This window comes from Plectropomus leopardus, chromosome 5, assembly GCF_026936395.1.
Source record: "Plectropomus leopardus strain MGB_pleo_1.0 chromosome 5, ASM2693639v1, whole genome shotgun sequence".
Taxonomy (NCBI): Eukaryota; Metazoa; Chordata; class Actinopteri; order Perciformes; family Serranidae; genus Plectropomus; species Plectropomus leopardus.
The window spans coordinates 38,463,423-38,489,948 of NC_142180.1; the positions used below are offsets into that span (position 1 = coordinate 38,463,423).

At 38.7% G+C, this 26,526-nt stretch overlaps 1 protein-coding gene and 1 long non-coding RNA gene across 4 annotated transcripts in view; one reads left to right on the forward strand and one right to left on the reverse strand.

Annotated features, from left to right (window-relative positions):
• Window positions 1-26,526, reverse strand: part of apc2 (APC regulator of WNT signaling pathway 2) — an 89,360-nt gene continuing 62,834 nt past the window's right edge. For all 3 annotated transcript variants that reach the window (XM_042483799.2, XM_088078181.1, XM_088078182.1), the window contains exons 13-14: window positions 11,278-11,492; window positions 1-10,354 (exon numbers count right to left, since the gene is read on the reverse strand). In XM_042483799.2, the coding sequence (XP_042339733.1) occupies window positions 4,804-10,354; window positions 11,278-11,492 (5,766 nt within the window). In that variant the 3' untranslated portion in view covers window positions 1-4,803. The remainder of the gene's footprint in view (window positions 10,355-11,277; window positions 11,493-26,526) is intronic.
• On the forward strand, window positions 10,225-24,033 carry LOC148189624 (uncharacterized). Its single transcript, XR_015776697.1, has 3 exons — window positions 10,225-10,361; window positions 11,270-11,611; window positions 23,565-24,033. It is a non-coding gene; the product is annotated as an uncharacterized LOC148189624 (long non-coding RNA).

Below are 26,526 nucleotides of genomic sequence, written 5' to 3' on the forward strand. Positions count from 1 at the left end.
TTTTTAAAATTCAATATTTTTCACATTCGTTAAAAAAAAAAATCTGTTTGCACGTCCTTCGTTTAACAAAATATTCGTCCACACAAGAGCACAAAAACGTCTGCAAACACTAAAAGCACAAAGCAGCTGACTCAGACACGGAAAAGTCACCAGCGAAAGTCAGGTCAGATCTGTTCTACACTCGTAGAAGCGGGATTTGGGCCATATTAAAAAGAGATTAAGATTTTAAAAAGAAAAGTTGTAATATTACAGAAATTAAGTAGTAATTTTGAGGGGAAAAATAATGATATTACGAGGATAAAATCTTAATTTAATTTTAAAAAATTAAAAGAATAAAGTTGTAATTTTGCAAGATTTTTTAATTTTTAATTTTTTTTTTAATATCACGTGATTAAACTTGATTTACAAGAAAAAAAAGTTACAGATCAAGGCCACAAAGTCAACAGGCATTAGTGTTTAAAATAAATAATTTTAAAAAAACCAACATTTTACGTAGATTATCCAACTTTTTTTATTTATGTGACAAAAAAATTTGGGCAAAATTGTCCCTGCCCCTCATCACCTATGACAGTTCATATCGTGTTTTTTTGTGTTGTTTTTTGGTTATGATAAAATTGATTTTAAATTGAATTCTAAATTGAATTCTTCATTAAAAAGCTTCAGTGATGCTCTGAAAATGTGAAAGTTTTCCTTTCATCGACAACAATCTGAATCTCACCAAATATCGGCCGCAGCAGACGCCTCCGCTCATCGGTGGACCGACGAACAATAATAACTTAAAGTTTAGTCGTACTTTAGACCGAATGCTGTAAACAAAACGTAACAAAACAAACTGCGGAGATGATGTCATCGTTTCCAAACGCTCCGTTATACTTTTTTTTACTCGGCGAACACAGTATCTGGAGTTTTGAAGAAAATCTGCACATTTAAAAGACGTTTTCAAAAATCAACATTTTAGCAACCTAAAACTCGGTTTGTGTGGACGTTTTTAAAAATACCAGTAAACACGTAAACAGGGCCTTGGTTTGTGAATTGGGAATCATTAACTGTAGAGCACAAAGAAAGACATTTAAAGCTGTAAATCTGCTTTCGTTCGGACATGAACTCGACTAAACCCGACTCGGCGTGAACGAGGCCGCCGACGAAGAGGGCGGACTAACTTCCCGGACCGTCTGATGGCTTTTAAACACGGAGACAAACTCCCCGTCCGTCTCGCTACCTTTCACCTCTTTTCATCCTGATTTTGCTTTTAGGGGCCGGTAAAATGTTTCTCCTCCTAAAATCTGAACTATCAAACACAAAAATCTTCTAAATCCAAATTCACGCCCTCAGCGCTGGGCTCAAATAAGATTTTGACTTTTCAAACCGATGTTCAGAAATCACCTCTGTGGTTGTATATCGCCATTTTTAAAGTAACAGAAGGTGTTTAATGAGGCTGATCACCAATATCTGGAACTGATAAGCATTTACAAAAACAATGAAAATATTTCGGTCAATAGTTAGTATTTGAAATATAACAAACTCCAACACAAAACTTTGTTTTAAAGCGCTTTTAACAAATGTTTAATCAAAACTAAAACTCTCAACATCATATACAGCGAGTCCCCTGCGACATTTTTTAAATAGTTAGGTGAAAATTTAAATAAATAAAATGAATAAATAAAAATATCTCCTTGAGGTTGTACAAAGTAAAAGTTCCTGCCATGCTGACACTTTCCTTGCACTTTTATAGTAGTTACTTTTTTTGTCGACCATTTAAATAAAATGCAGATACAGAGCTTTGGTGGTGCATGCTGTGCACTACTTACAATGAGTTTAACAAGAAGAAGAGCGCCTGTATTCACTGAAAAACATGAAAAAAGTCAGCACACTGTAGCTCTGACGTGCACTTTATTGATACATAAGGGGGCTGAGTTTGTCGATAAGCTGCACATAAAGGAGCTGCAGCGTGCAGACTTTTTCACGTTGTTGACTGCTTTTCTTTTTGTCTAGCACCTGCCTACACGGTTTTGGGGATTTCAAAATACTCTGGTATACTGTAATACTGTGATACCGCCCAAGCCTATTTTACACATAAAGAAAATAAGATGAAATTGAATGAATTAGCAGTTTTTTCCCCCAGCTGTCAGTGGAACTTTTGCACAAATTTTCTGCAGATTTTATTTTATTCTTTTCAAAAACGTTTTCGGAAACATACAACCACAGGCTTTGACGTGATTTCTGAACAAAATCTTCCACTCTTATTTGAACCCACATAAAACCGATGAGTGTTTGACAGAAGATCCAGTAGATTTCGACGGTGTGTCACTTGTTTATCTGAAAATGGCCAATAGATCTCCAAAGATTTGCATTCAGAAGCTACCTGGGCTTTTTCACTCAAAACATGCTTTGGAAATACATCAGGCTGGTAAATACAAAACCGTGTTTTTCTGAAGAAACAGCCCCTTGGCTCCGTTCAGCACTCTGCTGTCTGCGAGCACACATGGAGACTGATGGTACGACTACAGAGGAGATTCGTCGTCTTTTATATCCGACGACTTCTCCGCCTATCACTACTTTTACAGCAACACAGTTAAGCAGATATTAACACGTTATAAAGACTTCTGTGCGGACACGCGTCCATTGACTCGAAGCCCGACCGTCACTGAATCAAATCTTTTTTTGTTTCTCGACAGGAAATACTCAAACAGCAAACAGTGCCTGAATCTAGCAGCAAACACAGAGCGTCATCAGGTGAACCGCAGCATCGAGTTCATCCACGCTGACAGTTCATAGCATCGTAGGTGTGTGCGGCTCCTGAACACAGACGGCTGGCGCTGCTCTCGCCTGGCTTTAGAAAGCGTCTGAGCTCTGAGCCTCGTTGTCCTCTCTCGTCCACAATGTTAACAGGTGTGTATACAGTCAGTGAATATATTAGCATGCTGTCAGGGAGCAACACAGATTCTTTTGCCCACCAGGAAGCTTGGAAGATTTTTGTATATTCTGCATGTTATTTACAATACTGATTAAGACAACGAGTACAGGAGAGTTACTCACAATCAGCTGATAGTTTGGAAAAGGACGGGATTTGCTATATTTTCTGCAGCAGTGATGGAACTAGAGTCCAGTGGGTGTCGGGCTGAACGTTTGTGATAAATCGTACCCTCAAATTAATAATTTAAGAGTTCATTGTTCTTATTTCATTCCCACAGTCGGGAGATTATACATCATGCAAATCTGTAATGTTGTCTATAATAAGTGAGGTGGATGTTTTCTGTTTTCAGTCATTGTAGGAAATGTTGCAAATCACTGATTGGACTTTGAGGGAAGATTAAATGTAACCGATTAAATACCTTAAATCAGGGATACTCAACTTGCTGTGCTTTAGGACATTTGAACGATTTTAGGACATTCCTCTAATTTTAGGACATATCTTGGGTTTTAGGACTGTTTGGGATGTTTCTCGCAATTTAAGACATTTCAAGGATTTTTTTTAGGATGTTTCTCAGATTTTAGGATGTTTGCAGGATTTTAGGCCATTTCTTGGATTTTAGGATTTTTCTAGGATCTTAGGACGTTTCTTGAATTTTGGGACGTTCCTCTGATTTTAGGATGTTTCTAGGATTTTAAGACATTAGGGTCTTAGCAAGGACCTCTGTCGGGGGTGTGTGGGATCCTCCACAGGCACATTTTTTGATCAACAAGCCCTATCAGAGGCCAGCTTTGGCTGTAAGTTCAGTATGACTGCCTTAAATTGTCAGATATCCAATTATCTAAATATGCAAGAAACTGACATTTTTTTGTCCGTTTACTTTTTTCCACAATGAGCTTTTCAATTGTTATTTTTTAACATAAAATGTACTTTTATCACAATTTACATCAATTTCATAACGTCAAAATGATTTCTATAATTTTATCCATATCCCCAACTCCAAACCCTCAAATTAGTAGTTTATAAGTTCCCTCAAATTAATTTTTTGTGCACTCACAATACAACATTGTTTCAAACTAACTTATTTTTTTTATCAGTTAATCGTTTTTAAATTTTCATCTTGTTAACATATAGAAATCTCGGTCCAAGATCACAACATAATCTTGGTGTTTGTCTGTAGAGTGTTGAAAGATCAAGACAAATGGAATTAATGTGATTGAACTATTAGTTTGAAGAGAAGTTTTATCACAAATGTTGCCCCCAACCCTGTTGGCCTCTGCACGTATCGGGAAAGGCTAACAGTGTATCGTATTCAGTGAGTGGTGAGGCAAAGGCCCAAAGCGATGAAGTACTGTATGTAAAAAATACTTTACATGTTAGTGTGTTTGCGTCCTTTGTGTGAGTCTGTCAACAGTCTGCCGCAGTTTGTACCTCTTCAGGTTAAAAGTCCAGCTGAGTAATCCTTCAAAAGTTTGCATAATATTGTTCATTTATCGAGTCAGTCCAGGAGACCGATGATGATTTATGTGCTGAAATCATTGTCTTCATGTTTTCACTACATTTCTACCAGGCAATGATTATTCTACAAATACAAAAAAAGTACAAAATGATGCACTTCCGTTTAATGTTTTCTCTGAAGTGCATCTCTAAAAGTTATTGATGATCAGTTCTGTCTCAATGCATACATCCAATCCTGTATGAATGGTAGATGGAAGCTGTAATCAATTGTTCAAGAAAGAAAGAGAAAAACTTGAATGCAGTATATGGGGAAAGTAAAGGGTCAGTACCCGAGGTAAAGGGCCAGCACACTCCCACTCCGTCCACCTGAGTGCTGAGGTTCATTCAGGAACACAGTAGAGTCATTAATGTCGTCCACTAATCCACTTAACGTCCTATGACTCACTCTTTTCCCCTGGCTTCTCATCGATTGTGTCTGCTTGGCTCTGTGTGTCTTGCGGGCAGCAGGAAATAGGGCTGGGGGTGTAGTTAAATGGAGTGATTCGGGCAGCCTTGCTGGGGGATCCTTGACGGAAATGGACGACTCCACCCACATGGTTGTCTGATGTTCCTGTGGAGACGGTGCTGTGGCTCCTCAGGGAGGCGTCTGAATCTCCATCGTGAAGGTTAGTCCCAGAGGCGGCGCTGATCTTTCTGAGGAGTGCTAATCGCGCCACTTCCTCTGAGATCACTGGAGCCGTTTCGACCGCTGGGGAAGTGCTCGAGTTGGTCTTGTTGTTCGGAAAGTCTTCTGTCTGGACTGTTGCATCACTCGTCTTGCGAGAGGCAAGTAGAATAGTTGGCAGTTTTCCTGGAAGAGCTGGTAGCTTTGGCTTTTCCCCATCAGGAGAAGGCACCAGAGGTAGTGCATTGGCTGGCAGAGTGCTTTTCAAGATCTGAGGTACGTCTTCATCCCTGATCCTCCTCCAGGTGACTCTGTCATTCAGCCGGGATGCAGATCTCTGCCCTTTCTTTTTAGTGTCGTCCTCGCTTTTCGCTCTTCCACTCGAATCAGATGATGATGAACGGAGGGAAGAGCGGCTGGTCACTCGGCTCAGTATGTTAATGCTTGGTGATGAGGCGTGACGTTTAAAGGTATCTTTGTCTTGTTGCTGCCTGGCTCCGGAGACTCTGCCTGGGCCGTTTCGCTGAGCAACCCTGCAGGGGCTTTCAGAGCTGGTCCTCCTGGCTGGGCGCCTTGCAGATAGGTCCCTTTCACTGGAGGTTGCTCTAGAGAGGGTCGTAGACTGCTTTTGAAGGCCTTGGTCTGGCCTCTGGACTTGCTGTGCTTGTCTTGGAGCTTTTACTTGGACCCTTCTTGGGGTTTGCACAGCTGCCTTTAGTTCCTGACAGCGTGAGGAGCAAAGGAAGACAGCCGAAGCTCCAGGAACTGCTCTGCGGGGGGATCCATTTTGAGATCCAGGCATGTTGCGTGCAGAGCCATCACGTCTCAGTGCGGTCTGTGATTCCTTAATGAAAGTCAGCTGTCTCAAGAATCCATTGCGCTCAGACTCACCGCCACTTGAATGGACAGAAGTCATCCTGACCAGTTCATATCGATTGCCAGGGGCCACCCTTTTCCCATTGACCTGATTGGTTTGTTTGGTGCTTGCTTGGTTAGTTACCAGAGGTGACAGAGGTCTGGGTTTGACTGAATTTTGCATGAAAGGGATTCGAACCGGTGACTTTTGGGTTTTGGGTGGTGGGGATTTTTCATTTTGATTCACAACAGGGGAACGTCCCTTTCTTTCAGGGGGGCTACTAGCTGGCGGGCTACTCGCTGGTGAGGCAGTCTTCTTCTGGACGGATTTATATGTCTGAATTGGGGATGTTATCTTCTTCTGGGACTGTTTAGATGGTGTAGAACTTTGTGAGGATCCAGAGGATGAACTTTTTGGTATCCTTGGAGGTGGAGTAGAGCTCCTCTTTGGCAAAGACAGTTCAATGTCCTGGGGGCGACCTAATCGGTGAAGGCTCTTTGATCTATGCTGAGCGAGGTTTGGGTTCTTTGGAGCATCTGTCTTGGTTGGTGCTTTTCTGGGAGGAGGTCTTTGTGATGGCGCAGTCTCTTTTTTCGGTGTATAGATCACTGTCCTGCCTCTGAAAACGACTGGTAAATTTGGAACGGGCTTGCGCTGTGCAAAGTCGAGGGGTTTATTTGCCTTTTTGTCTTTCGCAAACTTCCTTTCTTTGGGTGTAAAGCTGGATGTCGACATGAATGACAGGACTGATTCAGTCTCTTCGGAGGATGGCTCCTGAGACTTTGATGCCTGCAGCCCAGTGACAACACAGTTGGCACCTTCTTGTATGGCTCTCCATTCAACACTGTTGAGGTCTGAATCTTTATCCCATGCTGTATCATCACTATCCATTTCTTCATCCATGTTCCACCCATCGGACGTCTTTTGTTTTTGGGTATTTTCTGCTTTCTTCTTCCTTGCAGCGAGTTTCCTCCTCTGCTTGGGCATGGCAGATGTTATGCATTTCTGAAGGAGGTCATCCTCCGAATCCATGCTGACAGAGCTTGGCGAGCTTGGCTCTTCGTACTGACTGTGAATGTTCATTGGCTTCGTCTGTTTCATCATATTCAGTGTTTTGTTGTGTCTGTTTTTGTACCATATTTGCTGGGCTTTTGATTTATGATCCTCAAACTCGGCGTCACTCAGTGAGCTAAGCGAGGAGCTGAGGGAGTAACATGCCAGAGATTCATCCTTAATCAGATTCTGTTTTATCCGGTGAAATCCTCTGGGCTTTGCTTGGGAATTATCAATCCTGCCAATATTTGTCATGCTCCGGGATAAAGTATTCCTACTTGCTTCCCTGATCTGTTTCCTGCTTGTCCGTTTCATTCCGTCATCTTTTTCATTTTCATCACCATAGAAGCTGTTACTGTCCTCTGAAGAATGTGTCATTTGACGAAAGATTGTTTTCCCTTTTTGTGACCCCACATTAAGGTTACCTTCTGTGTTCTGCTTTATGACGGGCAGTTCCAGTTTCCTGACCAGGCCTTGACCTTGCCTTTTCTTCTGTTGGTTGGGAGACTGATCACGATTTCTTTGGTTTGCCACTCTGTCCGTGACCTCTTTGCTCTGCATCAGCACCCTCTGAGTGGGAATGATGTGTTTGGTTGTTCGGTTCATTTGTACCTCAGGTGGGCAGTTCATCCTGTTGGGTTTGTGGAAGTGTGAGAATATCCTCAAGTCTTCAATCCTCTTTGCCTCATCGTCGAGAACTTCCTGTTTGTTTATGCCTTTAGCTGTGCAGTCTTTCGCCCCCCTGTCCTTCACCGGATACTGAAGTGTTTCGTCACTTAGCGATGTTGTGCTGGAGAAGTTGACAGGTGTACCCTCCGCAGAATCTGTGAAGGATGAATCATCACATTTCGAATCCTTTTGTGGGATGACAATTCTCCTCCCAGGACACATTTGGGTTTTGCCATTTGGAAGCATCATGTACACGGGAAGATGTATTGGTTTTCGGATCTGGGAATTAAGAATATGTGGAGGGATGGTGGTCATCAGGGAAGGTCTTACTTTTCTGAACTTGGAGGGCATTGCTGAGTTGATGCATTCCTTTAAGATTTCAATGTCATCGTCTGAGTTGCCCTCGCTGTATCTCTCACCATGGTCGAATCCTTGCTCATCCTCGTCAGGGAAAGGAAGATTTTTGTCTTTTTGCTGAAGTAGGGGGGTTAATTTCAGCTCCACATCTTTTTGTATGTAGTGTTCGTGAAGAGGAAGAGCACTTAGGCTCGAAGCGCAGGAGAAGTTCTCAGTGGGCTTTTCCACAGTGAAGTAGATCATTGTGTCCAGGTCAGGGGGAAGGTTAAACCTCTCTTTGCAGTCTGCAATCTCCATGAACTTTCGCAGGCTGCTTTCCCACTGACCTGCAATTCCTGTGGTTTGCGTCTCTGGTCCATTTGACTCAACACAGCATGGGGTTTTACTCCGACTTGGAGGCATGGTTTGCCCTGGACTGTCAGGGAGATCACTTGGGCTTATTGTTCCATCAATCATCTCACTGCATGGATCACTTTGGATTGAGCTGGCAATAGATGGTGACTCAAAGCTGCCCAATGAACTGACTGAGCTACAGCGACTCATCACCAGGGGCGTCTCATGGATGTAGTTCTCAGATGAACTCGATGGAGATCTGTCTTCAAGTATGGCTGGTGAAGCCCCTCTGAGGAACACCTTTTCCCTTTTGGCAGGACCAGGAATCTCAATGGGATTGGTCTCTTTGCTGGGGAAGGTTTTTGAGTCAGTCATCAGCAGCTGGCTGTCACTCAGATCCTCCAAAGTTTCATCTTCTTCGGCCCTCTTTACCACTTCTCCATCCTCCACTTCAATTATTTCTAATGAAGAGTCGCTCTCCAGCTCGTTCTCACTTTGTCCGTCCAGCGCTCCATCACCAGAAGAGAGGGAGGACAGTGAACTGCAGCGGGAGAAGCAAATTGGGGTGTTCTCCACCGAGTATTTCTGGACCGTCTCCATCTGCCCAATGGTTGGGCTTCTAGTGGAAGTCATTGGAGAAAATTTTGTAATACTGCCCCCAGTCATCACAGTAGGTACCCACGCTTGCCTCCTCATCGCTTGGGCAGCGTGGACATTGATTGCTGTCTTTGCAACACCAAATTTAGCCACACTCTGAATGAGTGGGACCTGTTGATAAGAGGGGGACAGTTTAATTGAGGTCATGCTGACATCAGAGGAGACTTTAGTCGATGCGCTAACAGGCGTTTGCACAGGTTGATCCTGGTTCTTTTCTGCGTCTGTGTTGCTCAGCTCTAGATTTCTCACATCTTTGTTGTCCACAGAATCTCTTTCGGGAATATCTTGCTGGTTAGTCTCATTCAGGACAGCAGGTCCAACATTAAGGTAGTCCTGATGAGCCACTTTGAGATCGAGCTGGTTGGGTCGTTGTTGCATCATTAGAGCTGTTGGAGCAGGTCGCACCTGGTCTTTGCTGCCGCAGTATCCATCACTGGTGCTCCCGCTGTTTAGGCTGTCTGTCGACACACTTGTATGGGCAGTTTTGAGGCGCAAGAGTGCATGGGCTCGACTGAGGCGTTCTCTGTGGGCCAAGCTGCTTGTATCGGAGAGACGGCAGGGGGAACATGATTTCGCTCGGGCTTCGTTGAGTTCATCCAGTCCGTAAGGCCAGTCTGCCAGGTGGTCCTCAGAGCTGAGGCTAAAACTGTCTTCCGAGGACGTGTGCATGGTGATGTCCTCCACTAACCTGTCGATCTTGGCAACGGTGTTGGTGATCTTTTTGGCTAACTTCTCTGCAGCGGCGGACACCACATCGTCAGGAGGTGCATGCCTCTTCTCGACCGTCTGAGGCATGTCTATGTCTCTCTCAGGCTCACTATCCCTCTTACGTGGTTGGTTTTGCAGGAAGTTAGAGTTGGTGAGGAACATGGACAGCATCGAGAAGCTCCCAGTGTCGAGGCTACTGGAGACATTGGGTGCCTCGTCATCATCAAAACAACCAGAATCGGATGCATAATCCTTTGCCAGACTCTCAATGTGCCGGAGTGGCTTGTTGAGGGTCAGGTGCTTAGGGCTCTGTTTCTCAAGGGTGTCAAAAGTCTCTGCTAAGTGTTTGGCGTCCAGCTCCGCCTCCAGAGCCTTCTGTTTTCTCATGTAGAGTGAAGGCATGCAGGAGCCAGGGGATACGACAGCAGCGTCCTTGTATTTCAGGGGTCGATTGGTGAGGAGGTTCCTTAAAGCTGCAGCGCTGCCCATGGCTATCATCTTGTGCTTGGAGTGGATGAGGTTGCGCAGCATGCTAACTGCCCCGAGGTCCCAAAGCAGCTCCTGGTCTTTGGGACTTCGGGCAGAAAGGTTCCAGAGAGTCCCGCAGGCGTTGCTGACTATAGTCAGGCTGTGGGAGCGCAGGTGCTGCAGCAGAGTTTGGAGGCAGTTGTGGTCCCTGAGGATTTGCCTGTGAGGTAAGAAAGCAACAGACATTTTTAATACATTACATAATACTTTTATTACATCCAGCTGAAGCAAATCAATGCTGTTTAAATTTTTTGTTAACCCTTTAACACCTGGATCGTCATTAGTTTTCTTCTGCTATGTTCAGGCGCCTTTTACAAGCGTCTAAACCTCTGAAATCTAAGAAAATTGGTTTGATTATTTTTTTTTTATATATATTAAGTCAATAAGCAACTTGGAAAGAAATTTCCCACAACTTGCAAAAAACAATGGTAAAAGATGATAAGAAAATCACCTGTAAATTACTGGAGGGGCATTATATGATATTAATAAAAAAAATTAGAGAAAAATGTCCAGAAATTTTTATTCATAAATCTAATCATTATATATTCATTCAACAAAATAAAACATTTTATGTATTGCTTTTCTTTTCTGTAGCCTTTCAGGTAATTTTCTTGTATCTTTATATGAATTCCCCACTAATATTTTGGCCATTTGTGTCAGTGGTGTTCCATGTTTTATGCCATTTTACTACCAATCTATCACTACAATTTTTCTAAACAAGCAATAGCTTTTTTAAAAATGTATTTCTTATATCATTTGGTGTGTTTTTTCCTTCCTTCCAAACATCTATTGGTTTCCATTAATTATAATCATTAATGCTACATAAACGGTATCTCAACTGAGTTCTCTGCAATGCTGTATGAAAATGAATGGAGGCCAGTGGGGTAATGTAAGGTAAGAAAACAATCTAAATATGGTTGTGATCTGATATGCAGTAATAGATAATTGGTAATAAATGGTCAAAAACATAGAAAAATACATGTTTGATAAAGTTTAAAGCTCCAGAAAAAAATATTTGTAATTTTTAATATTTGACGTTTGTTTAGTTATATTACAGTATATGTTTGGGTTTCAGAAACTGACCTGTAGTCTTCACGTGTGGCGACCAGACTTGACACGTTTCGAAGGATTCCTCCCCCACTCTCAATGATGGCAAGCGAGTTTGTTTGACATCGGTATGTCAGTGTGCTGACCAGGAAGCCCAGAGCCCCGTCCACTGAACAGATCGCCACCTTGTTGTCGATGCTGTGAGCAGACAGATTCCACAGAGCACTCAGGAGACTCTTCAAAGTTGACTCCTGGAAAACCAGATGAAAAGAAAAAGAAAAATTAAACACATGGAAAAAAACCTAACACTCATTAGACCTGGATGAAAAAATCATTGAGAAAGAAGTCTCGCTGGATTTTCTTTTTGCAGGTAAGACTGAAATTTTGTAAAATGTTAAAATGAAAGCCATAATGTAACATTAATAATGTTGAGTAGTATAATGAAAACATAAAAAAGTCAAAGTGTAGTATAGTATAGTATGTCATTAAAAATAAAAAGTTAGAAAAGTTGAAAAAAGGGCCAAAACACCAAAATGAAAAAAGATGCAGTATGACAAAAAAGAGCAATATTTGGCATGTACCAAAAACAGCTGGAAACTAAAATTAAACAACATAAAATACCCTTCCAAGACATGCCATAGCATAGGAAGTTGCGAGTAGGGCCAAAAACACCATAATTTGCAATGTCAAAAAAAAGAACAAAAATAGGGCTATAGGGCTATAAAAAGGCTATAGTATGGCAAAAATGTCAAAATATGACATGTCCCAAAAACAGCTGAAAACTACATTAAAACTCATTAAACAGTCTGTAAACACATGCCCTTACAAAGAAAGTTGTAAAAAGGGCCAAAAACACCATAATTTTACATTTAAATAGCCTGTTGAGACATGCCATTGTAAAAAAAGCTACAAAACGGGCCAAAAACACAATAATTTGGCATGTTGAAAAAATGAGCGAAGATGCAAGGCTATAGTATGGCAAAAATGGCAAAATATAACTTGTCCCAAAAACAGCTGAAAATGACATAAAAACTCATTAAATAACCTGTCGAGACATGCCATTGCAAAGAAAGTTGTAAAAAGGGCCAAAAACACCATAATTTGGCATGTCAAAAAAATGACTGAAGATGCAAGGCTATAGTATGGCAAAAATGTCAAAATATGACATGTCCCAAAAACAGCTGAAAACTACATTAAAACTCATTAAATAGAATGTCGAGACATGTCATTGCAAAGAAAGTTGTAAAAAGGACCTAAAACGCAATAATTTGGCATGTCAAAAAAATGACTGAAGATGCAAGGCTATAGTATGGCAAAAATGTCAATATATGACATGTCCCAAAAACAGCTGAAAACCACTTTAAAGCAAATTAAATAGCCTCTCGAGACATGCCATTGCAAAGAAAGTTGCAATTAGGGCCAAAAACACCATAATTTGAGATGTTGAAGAAATGACCGAAGATGCAAGGCTATAGTATGGGAAACGTGAAAATATGACATGTCACAAAAACAGCTGAAATCCACTTTAAAACACATTAAAAAAGTTGTCGAGACATGTCATTGCAAAGAAAGTTGCAATTAGGGCCCAAAACACCATAATTTGGCATGTCCAAAAAATGACCGAAGATGCAAGGCTATAGTATGGCAAAAATGTCAAAATATGACATGTCCCAAAAACAGCTGAAAACGACAATAAAACTCATTAAATAGCCTGTCAACACATGGCATTGCAAAGAAAGTTGTAAAAAGGGCCAAAACACCATAATTTGGCATGTCCAAAAAATGGCCGAAGATGCAAGGCTATAGTATGGCAAAAATGTCAAAATATGACATGTCCCAAAAACAGCTGAAAACTACATTAAAACTCATTAAATAGAATGTCGAGACATGTCATTGCAAAGAAAGTTGTAAAAAGGACCTAAAACGCAATAATTTGGCATGTCAAAAAAATGACTGAAGATGCAAGGCTATAGTATGGCAAAAATGTCAATATATGACATGTCCCAAAAACAGCTGAAAACCACTTTAAAGCAAATTAAATAGCCTCGAGACATGCCATTGCAAAGAAAGTTGCAATTAGGGCCAAAACACCATAATTTGAGATGTTGAAGAAATGACCGAAGATGCAAGGCTATAGTATGGGAAACATGTGAAAATATGACATGTCACAAAAACAGCTGAAATCCACTTTAAAACACATTAAAAAAGTTGTCGAGACATGTCATTGCAAAGAAAGTTGCAATTAGGGCCCAAAACACCATAATTTGGCATGTCCAAAAAATGACCGAAGATGCAAGGCTATAGTATGGCAAAAATGTCAAAATATGACATGTCCCAAAAACAGCTGAAAACGACAATAAAACTCATTAAATAGCCTGTCAACACATGGCATTGCAAAGAAAGTTGTAAAAAGGGCCAAAAACACCATAATTTGGCATGTCCAAAAAATGGCCGAAGATGCAAGGCTATAGTATGGCAAAAATGTCAAAATATGACATGTCCCAAAAACAGCTGAAAACTACATTAAAACTCATTAAATAGAATGTCGAGACATGTCATTGCAAAGAAAGTTGTAAAAAGGACCTAAAACGCAATAATTTGGCATGTCCAAAAAATGACTGAAGATGCAAGGCTATAGTATGGCAAAAATGTCAAAATATGACATGTCCCAAAAACAGCTGAAAACTACATTAAAACTCATTAAATAGCCTGTCGAGACATGCCATTGTAAAGAAAGTTACAAAACGGGCCAAAAACACAATAAATTCGCATGTTGAAAAAATGACCCAAAATGCAAGGCTATAGTATGGCAAAAATGTCAATATATGACATGTCCCAAAAACAGCTGAAAACCACTTTAAAGCAAATTAAATAGCCTCTCGAGACATGCCATTGCAAAGAAAGTTGCAATTAGGGCCAAAAACACCATAATTTGAGATGTTGAAGAAATGACCGAAGATGCAAGGCTATAGTATGGCAAAAATGTCAATATATGACATGTCCCAAAAACAGCTGAAAACCACTTTAAAGCAAATTAAATAGCCTCTCGAGACATGCCATTGCAAAGAAAGTTGCAATTAGGGCCAAAAACACCATAATTTGAGATGTTGAAGAAATGACCGAAGATGCAAGGCTATAGTATGGGAAACATGTGAAAATATGACATGTCACAAAAACAGCTGAAATCCACTTTAAAACACATTAAAAAAGTTGTCGAGACATGTCATTGCAAAGAAAGTTGCAATTAGGGCCCAAAACACCATAATTTGGCATGTCCAAAAAATGACCGAAGATGCAAGGCTATAGTATGGCAAAAATGTCAAAATATGACATGTCCCAAAAACAGCTGAAAACGACAATAAAACTCATTAAATAGCCTGTCAACACATGGCATTGCAAAGAAAGTTGTAAAAAGGGCCAAAAACACCATAATTTGGCATGTCCAAAAAATGGCCGAAGATGCAAGGCTATAGTATGGCAAAAATGTCAAAATATGACATGTCCCAAAAACAGCTGAAAACTACATTAAAACTCATTAAATAGAATGTCGAGACATGTCATTGCAAAGAAAGTTGTAAAAAGGACCTAAAACGCAATAATTTGGCATGTCCAAAAAATGACTGAAGATGCAAGGCTATAGTATGGCAAAAATGTCAAAATATGACATGTCCCAAAAACAGCTGAAAACTACATTAAAACTCATTAAATAGCCTGTCGAGACATGCCATTGTAAAGAAAGTTACAAAACGGGCCAAAAACACAATAAATTCGCATGTTGAAAAAATGACCCAAAATGCAAGGCTATAGTATGGCAAAAATGTCAATATATGACATGTCCCAAAAACAGCTGAAAACCACTTTAAAGCAAATTAAATAGCCTCTCGAGACATGCCATTGCAAAGAAAGTTGCAATTAGGGCCAAAAACACCATAATTTGAGATGTTGAAGAAATGACCGAAGATGCAAGGCTATAGTATGGGAAACATGTGAAAATATGACATGTCACAAAAACAGCTGAAATCCACTTTAAAACACATTAAAAAAGTTGTCGAGACATGTCATTGCAAAGAAAGTTGCAATTAGGGCCCAAAACACCATAATTTGGCATGTCCAAAAAATGACCGAAGATGCAAGGCTATAGTATGGAAAAAATGTCAAAATATGACATTTCCCAAAAACAGCTGAAAACCACTTTAAAACCCATTAAATAGCCTGTCGAGACATGCCATTGCAAAGAAAGTTGTAAAAAGGACCTAAAACGCAATAATTTGGCATGTCAAAAAAATGACTGAAGATGCAAGGCTATAGTATGACAAAAATGGCAAAATATAACTTGTCCCAAAAACAGCTGAAAACGACAATAAAACTCATTAAATAACCTGTCGAGACATGCCATTGCAAAGAAAGTTGTAAAAAGGGCCAAAAACGCAATAATTTGGCATGTCCAAAAAATGACCGAAGATGCAAGGCTATAGTATGGCAAAAATGTCAAAATATGACATGTCCCAAAAACAGCTGAAAACGACAATAAAACTCATTAAATAACCTGTCGAGACATACCATTGCAAAGAAAGTTGTAAAAAGGACCAAAAACACCATAATTTGGCATGTCCAAAAATGACTAAAGATGCAAGGTTATAGTATGGCAAAAATGTAAAAAATATAACATGTCGCAAAAACAGCTGAAAACCATATTGAAACTCATTAAATAACCTGTCGAGACATGCCATTGCAAAGAAAATTGTAAAAAGGACCAAAAACGCCATAATTTGGCATGTCCAAAAAATGACCGAAGATACAAGGCTATAGTATGGAAAAAATGTCAAAATATGACATGTCCCAAAAACAGCTGAAAACCACTTTAAAGCAAATTAAATAGCCTCTCGAGACATGCCATTGCAAAGAAAGTTGCAATTAGGGCCAAAAACACCATAATTTGAGATGTTGAAGAAATGACCGAAGATGCAAGGCTATAGTATGGGAAACGTGAAAATATGACATGTCACAAAAACAGCTGAAATCCACTTTAAAACACATTAAAAAAGTTGTCGAGACATGTCATTGCAAAGAAAGTTGCAATTAGGGCCCAAAACACCATAATTTGGCATGTCCAAAAAATGACCGAAGATGCAAGGCTATAGTATGGCAAAAATGTCAAAATATGACATGTCCCAAAAACAGCTGAAAACCACTTTAAAGCAAATTAAATAGCCTCTCGAGACATGCCATTGCAAAGAAAGTTGCAATTAGGGCCAAAAACACCATAATTTGAGATGTTGAAGAAATGACCGAAGATGCAAGGCTATAGTATGGGAAACGTGAAAATATGACATGTCACAAAAACAGCTGAAATCCACTTTAAAACACATTAAAAAAGTTGTCGAGACATGTCATTGCAAAGAAAGTTGCAATTAGGGCCCAAAACACCATAATTTGGCATGTCCAAAAAATGACCGAAGATGCAAGGCTATAGTATGGCAAAAATGTCAAAATATGACATGTCCCAAAAACAGCTGAAAACTACAATAAAACTCATTAAATAGCCTGTCAACACATGGCATTGCAAAGAAAGTTGTAAAAAGGGCCAAAACACCATAATTTGGCATGTCCAAAAAATGGCCGAAGATGCAAGGCTATAGTATGGCAAAAATGTCAAAATATGACATGTCCCAAAAACAGCTGAAAACTACATTAAAACTCATTAAATAGAATGTCGAGACATGTCATTGCAAAGAAAGTTGTAAAAAGGACCTAAAACGCAATAATTTGGCATGTCAAAAAAATGACTGAAGATGCAAGGCTATAGTATGGCAAAAATGTCAATATATGACATGTCCCAAAAACAGCTGAAAACCACTTTAAAGCAAATTAAATAGCCTCTCGAGACATGCCATTGCAAAGAAAGTTGCAATTAGGGCCAAAAACACCATAATTTGAGATGTTGAAGAAATGACCGAAGATGCAAGGCTATAGTATGGGAAACATGTGAAAATATGACATGTCACAAAAACAGCTGAAATCCACTTTAAAACACATTAAAAAAGTTGTCGAGACATGTCATTGCAAAGAAAGTTGCAATTAGGGCCCAAAACACCATAATTTGGCATGTCCAAAAAATGCACAAAGATGCAAGGCTATAGTATGGCAAAAATGTCAAAATATGACATGTCCCAAAAACAGCTGAAAACGACAATAAAACTCATTAAATAGCCTGTCAACACATGGCATTGCAAAGAAAGTTGTAAAAAGGGCCAAAAACACCATAATTTGGCATGTCCAAAAAATGGCCGAAGATGCAAGGCTATAGTATGGCAAAAATGTCAAAATATGACATGTCCCAAAAACAGCTGAAAACTACATTAAAACTCATTAAATAGAATGTCGAGACATGTCATTGCAAAGAAAGTTGTAAAAAGGACCTAAAACGCAATAATTTGGCATGTCCAAAAAATGACTGAAGATGCAAGGCTATAGTATGGCAAAAATGTCAAAATATGACATGTCCCAAAAACAGCTGAAAACTACATTAAAACTCATTAAATAGCCTGTCGAGACATGCCATTGTAAAGAAAGTTACAAAACGGGCCAAAAACACAATAAATTCGCATGTTGAAAAAATGACCCAAAATGCAAGGCTATAGTATGGCAAAAATGTCAATATATGACATGTCCCAAAAACAGCTGAAAACCACTTTAAAGCAAATTAAATAGCCTCTCGAGACATGCCATTGCAAAGAAAGTTGCAATTAGGGCCAAAAACACCATAATTTGAGATGTTGAAGAAATGACCGAAGATGCAAGGCTATAGTATGGGAAACATGTGAAAATATGACATGTCACAAAAACAGCTGAAATCCATTTCAAAACACATTAAAAAAGTTGTCGAGACATGTCATTGCAAAGAAAGTTGCAATTAGGGCCCAAAACACCATAATTTGGCATGTCCAAAAAATGACCGAAGATGCAAGGCTATAGTATGGCAAAAATGTCAAAATATGACATGTCCCAAAAACAGCTGAAAACGACAATAAAACTCATTAAATAGCCTGTCAACACATGGCATTGCAAAGAAAGTTGTAAAAAGGGCCAAAAACACCATAATTTGGCATGTCCAAAAAATGACCGAAGATGCAAGGCTATAGTATGGCAAAAATGTCAAAATATGACATGTCCCAAAAACAGCTGAAAACGACAATAAAACTCATTAAATAACCTGTCGAGACATGCCATTGCAAAGAAAGTTGTAAATACGGCCAAAAACACCATAATTTGGCATGTCCAAAAAATGACCGAAGATGCAAGGCTATAGTATGGAAAAAATGTCAAAATATGACATTTCCCAAAAACAGCTGAAAACCACTTTAAAACCCATTAAATAGCCTGTCGAGACATGCCATTGCAAAGAAAGTTGTAAAAAGGACCTAAAACGCAATAATTTGGCATGTCAAAAAAATGACTGAAGATGCAAGGCTATAGTATGACAAAAATGGCAAAATATAACTTGTCCCAAAAACAGCTGAAAACGACAATAAAACTCATTAAATAACCTGTCGAGACATGCCATTGCAAAGAAAGTTGTAAAAAGGGCCAAAAACGCAATAATTTGGCATGTCCAAAAAATGACCGAAGATGCAAGGCTATAGTATGGCAAAAATGTCAAAATATGACATGTCCCAAAAACAGCTGAAAACGACAATAAAACTCATTAAATAACCTGTCGAGACATACCATTGCAAAGAAAGTTGTAAAAAGGACCAAAAACACCATAATTTGGCATGTCCAAAAATGACTAAAGATGCAAGGTTATAGTATGGCAAAAATGTAAAAAATATAACATGTCGCAAAAACAGCTGAAAACCATATTGAAACTCATTAAATAACCTGTCGAGACATGCCATTGCAAAGAAAATTGTAAAAAGGACCAAAAACGCCATAATTTGGCATGTCCAAAAAATGACCGAAGATACAAGGCTATAGTATGGAAAAAATGTCAAAATATGACATGTCCCAAAAACAGCTGAAAACCACTTTAAAACCCATTAAATAGCCTGTTGAGACATGCCATTGCAAAGAAAGTTGTAAAAAGGACCTAAAACGCAATAATTTGGCATGTCAAAAAAAATGACTGAAGATGTAAGGCTATAGTATGACAAAAATGGCAAAATATAACTTGTCCCAAAAACAGCTGAAAATGACATAAAAACTCATTAAATAGCCTGTCGAGACATGCCATTGCAAAGAAAGTTGTAAAAAGGGCCAAAAACGCCATAATTTGGCATGTCCAAAAATGACTAAAGATGCAAGGTTATAGTATGGCAAAAATGTAAAAATATAACATGTCGCAAAAACAGCTGAAAACCATATTGAAACTCATTAAATAGCCTGTCGAGACATGCCATTGCAAAGAAAATTGTAAAAAGGACCAAAAACGCCATAATTTGGCATGTCCAAAAAATGACCGAAGATACAAGGCTATAGTATGGAAAAAATGTCAAAATATGACATGTCCCAAAAACAGCTGAAAACCACTTTAAAACCCATTAAATAGCCTGTCGAGACATGCCATTGCAAAGAAAGTTGTAAAAAGGACCTAAAACGCAATAATTTGGCATGTCAAAAAAAATGACTGAAGATGCAAGGCTATAGTATGACAAAAATGGCAAAATATAACTTGTCCCAAAAACAGCTGAAAATGACATAAAAACTCATTAAATAGCCTGTCGAGACATGCCATTGCAAAGAAAGTTGCAATTAGGGCCAAAAACACCATAATTTGGTATGTCCAAAAAATGACCGAAGATGCAAGGCTATAGTATGGCAAAAATGTCAAAATATGACATGTCCCAAAAACAGCTGAAAGCGACAATAAAACTCATTAAACAGCCTGTCGAGACATACCATTGCACAGAAAGTTGTAAAAAGGGCCAAAAATGCCACAATTTGGCATGTCCAAAAAATGACCGAAGATGCAAGGCTATAGTATGGCAAAAATGTCAAAATATGACATGTCACAAAAAGATTTGAAAACCACTTGGAAACACATTAATTAGCCTGTCAAGACATGCCATTGCAAAGAAAATTGTAAAAAGGGCCAAAAACGCCATAATTTGGCATGTCAAAAAAATGACTGAAGATGCAAGGCTATAGTATGACAAAAATGGCAAAATATAACTTGTCCCAAAAACAGCTGAAAATGACATAAAAACTCATTAAATAGCCTGTCGAGACATGCCATTGCAAAGAAAGTTGTAAAAAGGGCCAAAAACGCCATAATTTGGCATGTCCAAAAATGACTAAAGATGCAAGGTTATAGTATGGCAAAAATGTAAAAACATAACATGTCGCAAAAACAGCTGAAAACCATATTGAAACTCATTAAATAGCCTGTCGAGACATGCCATTGCAAAGAAAATTGTAAAAAGGACCTAAAACGCCATAATTTGGCATGTCCAAAAAATGACCGAAGATGCAAGGCTATAGTATGGAAAAAATGTCAAAATATGACATTTCCCAAAAACAGCTGAAAACCACTTTAAAACCCATTAAATAGCCTGTCGAGACATGCCATTGCACAGAAAGTTGTTAAAAGGACCAAAAACGCTATAATTTGGCATGTCCAAATAATGACCGAAGATGCAAGGCTATAGTATGGCAAAAATGTCAAAATGTGACATGTCCCAAAAACAGCTGAAAACAACATTAACACTCATTAAACAGCCTGTCGAGACATACCATTGCAAAGAAAGTTGTAAAAAGGACCAAAAACACCATAATTTGGCATGTCCAAAAAATGACCGAAGATGCAAGGCGAAAATGTCAAAATATGACATGACGAAAACAGCTGAAAACCACTTTAAAACACATTAAGTAGCCTGTCGAGACATGCCATTGCAAAGAAAGTTGTAAAAAGGACCTAAAACGCAATAATTTGGCATGTCCAAAAAATGACCGAAGATGCAAGGCTATAGTATGGAAAAAATGTCAAAAATGACATGTCAGAAAAACAGCTGAAAACGACATTAGAGCAAATTAAGTAGCCTGTCGAGACATGCCATTGCAAAGAAAGTTGCAATTAGGGCCAAAAACACCATAATTTGGTATGTCCAAAAAATGACCGAAGATGCAAGGCTATAGTATGGCAAAAATGTCAAAATATGACATGTCCCAAAAACAGCTGAAAACCACATTAGAGCAAATTAAATAGCCTGTCAAGACATGCCATTGCAAAGAAAGTTGCAATTAGGGCCAAAAACACCATAATTTGGTATGTCCAAAAAATGACCGAAGATGCAAGGCTATAGTATGGCAAAAATGTCAAAATATGACATGTCCCAAAAACAGCTGAAAACTACATTAAAACTCATTAAATAGTCTGTGAACACATGCCCTTGCAAAGAAAGTTGTAAAAAGGGCCAAAAACGCCATAATTTGGCATGTCCAAAAAATGACCGAAGATGCAAGGCTATAGTATGGCAAAAATGTCAAAATATGACATGTCCCAAAAACAGCTGAAAACCACTTTAAAACACATTAAATAGCCTGTCGAGACATGCCATTGCAAAGAAAGTTGTAAAAAGGACCAAAAACACCATAATTTGGCATGTCCAAAAAATGACCGAAGATGCAAGGCTATAGTATGGCAAAAATGTCAAAATATGACATGTTACATAAACAGCTGAAAACTACATTAAAACTCATTGAATAGCCTGTTGAGACATGCCATTGCAAAGAAAGTTGTAAAAAGGGCCAAAAACGCCATAATTTGGCATGTCCAAAAAATGACCGAAGATGCAAGGCTATAGTATGGCAAAAATGTCAAAATATGACATGTCCCAAAAACAGCTGAAAACTACATTAAAACTCATTGAATAGCCTGTCGAGACATGCCATTGCAAAGAAAGTTGTAAAAAGGGCCAAAAACGCCATAATTTGGCATGTCCAAAAAATGACCGAAGATGCAAGGCTATAGTATGGGAAAAATGTCAAAATATGACATGTCACAAAAAGACTTGAAAACCACTTGGAAACACATTAAATAGCCTGTCAAGACATGCCATTGCAAAGAAAATTGTAAAAAGGACCAAAAACGCCATAATTTGGCATGTCCAAAAAATGACCGAAGATGCAAGGCTATAGTATGGCAAAAATGTCAAAATATGACATGTCCCAAAAACAGCTGAAAACCATATTGAAACTCATTAAATAGCCTGTCAAGACATGCCATTGCAAAGAAAGTTGTAAAAAGGGCCAAAAACGCCACAATTTGGCATGTCCAAAAAATGACTGAAGATGCAAGGCTATAGTATGGCAAAAATGTCAAAATATGACATGTTACAAAAACAGCTGAAAACCACTTTAAAACACATTAAATAGCCTGTCGAGACATGCCATTGCAAAGAAAGTTGTAAAAAGGACCAAAAACACCATAATTTGGCATGTCCAAAAAATGACTGAAGATGCAAGGCTATAGTATGGCAAAAATGTCAAAATATGACATGTCCCAAAAACAGCTGAAAACTACATTAAAACTCATTGAATAGCCTGTTGAGACATGCCATTGCAAAGAAAGTTGTTAAAAGGGCCAAAAACACCATAATTTGGCATGTCCAAAAAATGACCGAAGATGCAAGGCTATAGAATGGCAAAAATGTCAAAATATGACATGTTACAAAAACAGCTGAAAACGACAATAAAACTCATTAAACAGCCTGTCGAGACATACCATTGCAAAGAAAGTTGTAAAAAGGACCAATAACACCATAATTTTGCATGTCCAAAAAATGACCGAAGATGCAAGGCTATAGTATGGCAAAAATGTCAAAACATGACATGTCAGAAAAAGAGCTGAAAACCACTTTAAAACACATTAAATAGCCTGTCGAGACATGCCATTGCAAAGAAAGTTGCAATTAGAGCCAAAAACACCATAATTTGGCATGTCAAAAAAATGACCGAAGATGCAAGGCTATAGTATGGCAAAAATGTCAAAATATGACATGTCCCAAAAACAGCTGAAAACTACATTAAAACTCATTAAATAGTCTGTGAACACATGCCCTTGCAAAGAAAGTTGTAAAAAGGACCAAAAACACCATAATTTGGCATGTCCAAAAAATGACCGAAGATGCAAGGCTATAGAATGGCAAAAATGTCAAAATATGACATGTCCCAAAAACAGCTGAAAACTCCATTAAAACAAATTAAATAGCCTGTCGAAACACGCCATTGCAAAGAAAGTTGTAAAAGGCGACCCCTGGGGTCATGGTGATCTCCTGCATGCTTGTGTTCTCTCTCCTTCCCTCTGTGTATGTGGATGTGTGCAGGTGGAGTGCCGTCGTTGGGTGTCCCAGAGGGCGTGGCTGCTGCAGGATTGGCTCCTCGGTACAGCTTTTCAAGAATGAGGAAACCTGCAGCTCTTCGCTTCCTTCGTCCTCCACTTCCAACCCAGCCAGCTGGAAATAGTGTGTTTCTGCAATTCGCGATCTGGTGTTCAATCATTGCCTTTTGTCTTTGTATTGTGTTTACTGAGTATTTATGGTGCTTAACAAATACTCCTTTCGGTTAATTATTAGCAGTTTCAGAGTTTTCTTGAACAATATACAGAGTGAGTAACCAATTATTCTTTTATTGAAAGTTTTCCCCTGTTTTCAGTTAGGAATTTAGGGTAGGAGAACTGTCTCTTGTTTATTTGTTTTCAGGTAAGTTAAGGGACTGAGGTGTGTTTTTGTGTTGTCTTTTCTTTGTGCTCATGTCTGAGTAAATAAACTGATCATTTTGCCTTTCTAAACTTCAGAGGCTTGTTTTCCTTGGGACAGAGACAGTGGGAAAGCACCTTCATGTTGTATATAGGCTGGGGACATAACAAGGACCAAAAACGCCATAGTTTGGCATGTCCAAAAAATGACCGAAGATGCAAGGCTATAGTATGGCAAAAATGTCAAAATATGACATGTCACAAAAACAGCTGAAAACCACTTTAAAGCAAATTAAATAGCGTGTTGAGACATGCTATTGCAAAGAAACTTGCAATTAGGGCCAAAAACACCATAATTTGGCATGTCCAAAAAATGACCGAAGATGCAAGGCTATAGTATGGAAAAAATGTCAAAATATGACATGTCCCAAAAACAGCTGAAAACTACATTAAAACTCATTAAATAGCCTGTCGAGACATGCCATTGCAAAGAAAGTTGCAATTAGGGCCAAAAACACCACATTTTAGCATGTCCAAAAAATGACCGAAGATGCAAGGCTATAGTATGGCGAAAATGTCAAAATATGACATGTCACAAAAACAGCTGGAAACCACATTAAAGCAAATTAAATAGCCTATCGAGACATGCCATTGCAAAGAAAGTTGCAATTAGGGCCAAAAACACCATAATTTGGCATGTCCAAAAAATGACCAAAGATGCAAGGCTATAGTATGGAAAAAATGTCAAAATATGACATGTCACAAGAAGAGCTGAAAACTACATTAAAACTCATTAAATAGCCTGTCGAGACATGCCATTGCAAAGAAAGTTGCAATTAGGGCCAAAAACACCACATTTTAGCATGTCCAAAAAATGACCGAAGATGCAAGGCTATAGTATGGCGAAAATGTCAAAATATGACATGTCACAAAAACAGCTGGAAACCACATTAAAGCAAATTAAATAGCCTATCGAGACATGCCATTGCAAAGAAAGTTGCAATTAGGGCCAAAAACACCATAATTTGGCATGTCCAAAAAATGACCGAAGATGCAAGGCTATAGTATGGAAAAAATGTCAAAATATGACATGTCACAAGAAGAGTTGAAAAGCACTTTAAAACACATTAAATAGCCTGTCGAGACATGCCATTGCACAGAAAGTTGTAAAAAGGGCTTAAAACACCATTTTTTGGCATGTCCAAAAAATGACGGAAGATGCAAGGCTATAGCATGGAAAAAAAGTCAAAAATGACATGTCCCAAAAACAGCTGAAAACCACTTTAAAACACATTAAATAACCTGTTGAGACATGCCATTGCAAAGAAAGATGTAAAAAGGACCAAAAACACCATAATTTGGCATGTCCAAAAAATGACCGAAGATGCAAGGCTATAGTATGGCGACAATGTGAAAATATGACATGTCCCAAAAAAAGCTGCAAACCACTTTAAAACACATTAAATAGCCTGTCGAGACATGCCATTGCAAAGAAAGTTGTAAAAAGGGCAAAAAACACCATTTTTTGGCATGTCCAAAAAATGACCGAAGATGCAAGGCTATACGACGGCAAAAATGTCAAAATATGACATGTCCCAAAAACAGCTGAAAACTACATTCAAACTCATTAAATAGCTTGTCGAGACATGCCATTGCAAAGAAAGTTGCAATTAGGGCCAAAAACACCACATTTTAGCATGTCCAAAAATGAACGAAGATGCAAGGCTATAGTATGGAAAAAATGTCAAAATATGACATGTCCCAAAAACAGCTGAAAACCACTTTAAAACACATTAAATAGCCTGTCGAGACATGATATTGCAAAGAAAGTTGTAATTAGGGCCAAAAACACCATAATTTGGCATGTCCAAAAAATGACCGTAAATGCAAGGCTATAGTATGGCAAAAATGTCAAAATATGACATGTCACAAGAAGAGCTGAAAAGCACTTTAAAACACATTAAATAGCCTGTCGAGGCATGCCATTGCAAAGAAAGTTGTAAAAAGGACCAAAAACACCATAATTTGGCACGTCCAAAAAATGACAGAAGATGCAAGGCTATAGTATGGCAAAAATGTCAAAATATGACATGTCCCAAAAACAGCTGAAAACTACATTCAAACTCATTAAATAGCTTGTCGAGACATGCCATTGCAAAGAAAGTTGCAATTAGGGCCAAAAACACCATAATTTGGCATGTCCAAAAAATGACCAAAGATGCAAGGCTATAGTATGGAAAAAATGTCAAAATATGACATGTTACAAAAACAGCTGAAAACCACTTTAAAACACATTAAATAGCCTGTCGAGACATGCCATTGCAAAGAAAGTTGTAAAAAGGACAGAAAGCGCGATAATTTGGCATGTCCAAAAAATGACCGAAGATGCAAGGCTATAGTATGGCAAAAATGTCAAAATATGACATGTCCCAAAAACAGCTGAAAACTACATTAAAACTCATTAAATAGCCTGTCGAGACATGCCATTGCAAAGAAAGTTTCAATTAGGGCCAAAAACACCACATTTTGGCATGTCCAAAAAATGACTGAAGATGCAAGGCTATAGTATGGCAAAAATGTCAAAATATGAC